At 60.2% G+C, this 2251-nt stretch overlaps 1 protein-coding gene across 1 annotated transcript; it reads right to left on the reverse strand.

Annotated features, from left to right (window-relative positions):
- Positions 1-1072: 1072 nt before the first annotated feature.
- LOC106812873 (beta-3 adrenergic receptor-like) lies at positions 1073-1903 on the reverse strand. The gene has a single exon (XM_014816870.1). It carries the CDS (start codon positions 1901-1903, stop codon positions 1073-1075), a length of 831 nt encoding a protein of 276 aa, XP_014672356.1.
- Positions 1904-2251: the final 348 nt, after the last annotated feature.

The raw sequence follows: 2251 nt of genomic DNA on the forward strand, positions 1-2251 counted from the left end.
AATTCAACCTTTTAACTTGCGCCTCCCGTTGGCAAAATCATCAGCATGTTGAAGATGGCCAATACAGAATAGAAGTGGAAGTCGAACAGTAAGCTCCCCCTCCCTCATCATCTTCCGTCTGATCCTTATCACGTCGCTACATACCACGGTGACAGACAGACGACGGACTGTCACGTGGAATAAGTTGACTCACACACTGACGACGCCACGGCGCTCTCGACACGTAGGTCCGCCTCGGCGCACTTCGTGACGTCACACGACGGGATGTAGAGAGTAACCGACGCGGCTATGTCGCTCTGCGTCACCGGCGTAACGTCGTCATCGGCCGTTCTCATCTTGAAGTCGTCCGACCCGAACGAGTTGTCGGCGAACGAGTTGTCGGCGAACGAGTTGTCGGCGAACGAGTTGTTGTCCAAGGACGCCATCTGGCGGGAGGTGCCCGCGATGGACGTGATCACATTGATGACCGGATGCGCTGAGTTCTCGACCGTGATGCTCGACCTTTCGGTGACCTGCATTGACGTCGTCTCCGCCGTCGGCTCGTGGCAGCCCTTCGCGTTCTGTATCCGCCGGAAGAGGTCGGTGAGAGAGATCGTCGACACTCCGCTCGAGCCGGAGCTGGCGACGGGAGTCGGCGGACACGTGACGGGAGGCGTCGCCGTCGGCGTCGGCGCCGGAACGACGGCACCGACCTGGTTGCCGCTGCGCCAGTGCGACACAGCGGCGCCGATCGTGCGCTGGATGTCGCGGTTTGTGAAACCGTAGAAGCAGGCGTTGAGAAAGCAGTGCGTGTAGAGCAGCATGGAGGCGCGGTCGAGTCTCGGCGACAGGGTGCGCCACTGTAGCACGGCCGTCGCCACGTTGAGCGCGAACAGCGGCAGGTAGCAGACGACGAAGCAGGTGACGACCGTGAGCAGTATACGCGCCGCCTTCAGCTGGTGCAGCGAGATCTGCTTTGCCTTCTTCGTCACCGTCACGGCGAAGTTGTTCGGCGCGCTGCGACACTTGGCCGCCGACATCTTGGACGTCGCGCGCGCGAGCGGCAGCGACAGCCGCGACCTCCCGCGATGCACTATCGTCGGCGAATCCCTCTTCGGAACGTTGAGATTGTTGCGGATGACGCGGCGGTTGTCGGCCGCTTGGCCGTCGGTGCTGTAGACCGCCGGCAAGCGCAGCGAGTTCGTGTGGTGGCGACGAGTGGCCGCACGACGAGAATATCAGCTATGAGCAGCAGCCCGAGCGGTAGCAGCAGGCACAGCACAAAATGAGCAATGTTGAAGGCGAGCTTCGGAGCTGCTCGCGTCTGCCAGTCCATGAAGCACATCGCGCATCCCGGATAGAACGCCCAGTTGTCGAGCACGACGACCTGCACGATCGCGAGCGCCACCGACACCGACCACATCTCGACGACGGCGATGACGCAACGTCGTTTCGTCACGAGCGGTTTGTACTGGTGCGGACGCACGATCAAGAAATAGCGCTTGACGCTGACAGCGAGGATGCATAACACGGATGCCGTCACCAGGAGCGTGTTGAGCGCTGCCGACGCCGCACACGCCGACGCACTAAACGGCCAGCGACCGACGGCCGTTGCCGCCTGCACGAGCGGCAGACAGATGACGGCCGTCGCCAGATCGGTGACGGCGACGTGTCCGATGATGAAGAGATTCGGACGGAAGAGGCGGCGTTTCTTAAGCGTGGTGTTGATCGCCCAGACGACGACGATATTACAGAGCACGCTCGCTGCAAGCACGACCGTCAGGTAAGCCTCAGCGACAATCTGTTCTGCGTCGCCAAACACGACGCTCGGTGCGCATGCGCCGATCGTGCTGCGGCCGCCGACGTCGGCATCGTCGGACGACGTGCAGTTGGGCGTCGTCGGCGACCCGTCGGTCGCGTTCATGCTTCGATCAGCTGCTAGCTCCGACTTCGTCTGCACGTTTCCATCACGACCGCCATCTTTGGTCGGACGAGCGAGGCGTCACCTTGCGTCATGCCGCGCTGTCTCTCGTTCTCTTCCGTTATCCCTCGTTGTTCGCTAATGTTCTTGCTGCAGCCGCACGCGGGTGAATGTGAAGGTGGACGAAGTGAATCACGGCTTTCTATCGCACCTGCGCACGCAAAATATCGATTTACGTTTTCTCAGCTATTTATTTGCTTCCCTACGTATATTAACTCGCTTGTGTCACTGCAGACGGAGTGTCTAAGCCTTAGACTCTAAGGTATAATAAGGTATCCTTACAGACACACA

The sequence above is a fragment of the Priapulus caudatus genome, unplaced genomic scaffold (genome assembly GCF_000485595.1).
Source record: "Priapulus caudatus unplaced genomic scaffold, Priapulus_caudatus-5.0.1 Scaffold696, whole genome shotgun sequence".
Taxonomy (NCBI): Eukaryota; Metazoa; Priapulida; class Priapulimorpha; order Priapulimorphida; family Priapulidae; genus Priapulus; species Priapulus caudatus.

Excerpts from the sequence above, each read along its gene's own strand:
- LOC106812873 (XM_014816870.1), bottom strand. The coding sequence starts at position 1,903 with ATGAACGCGACCGACGGGTCGCCGACGACGCCCAACTGCACGTCGTCC.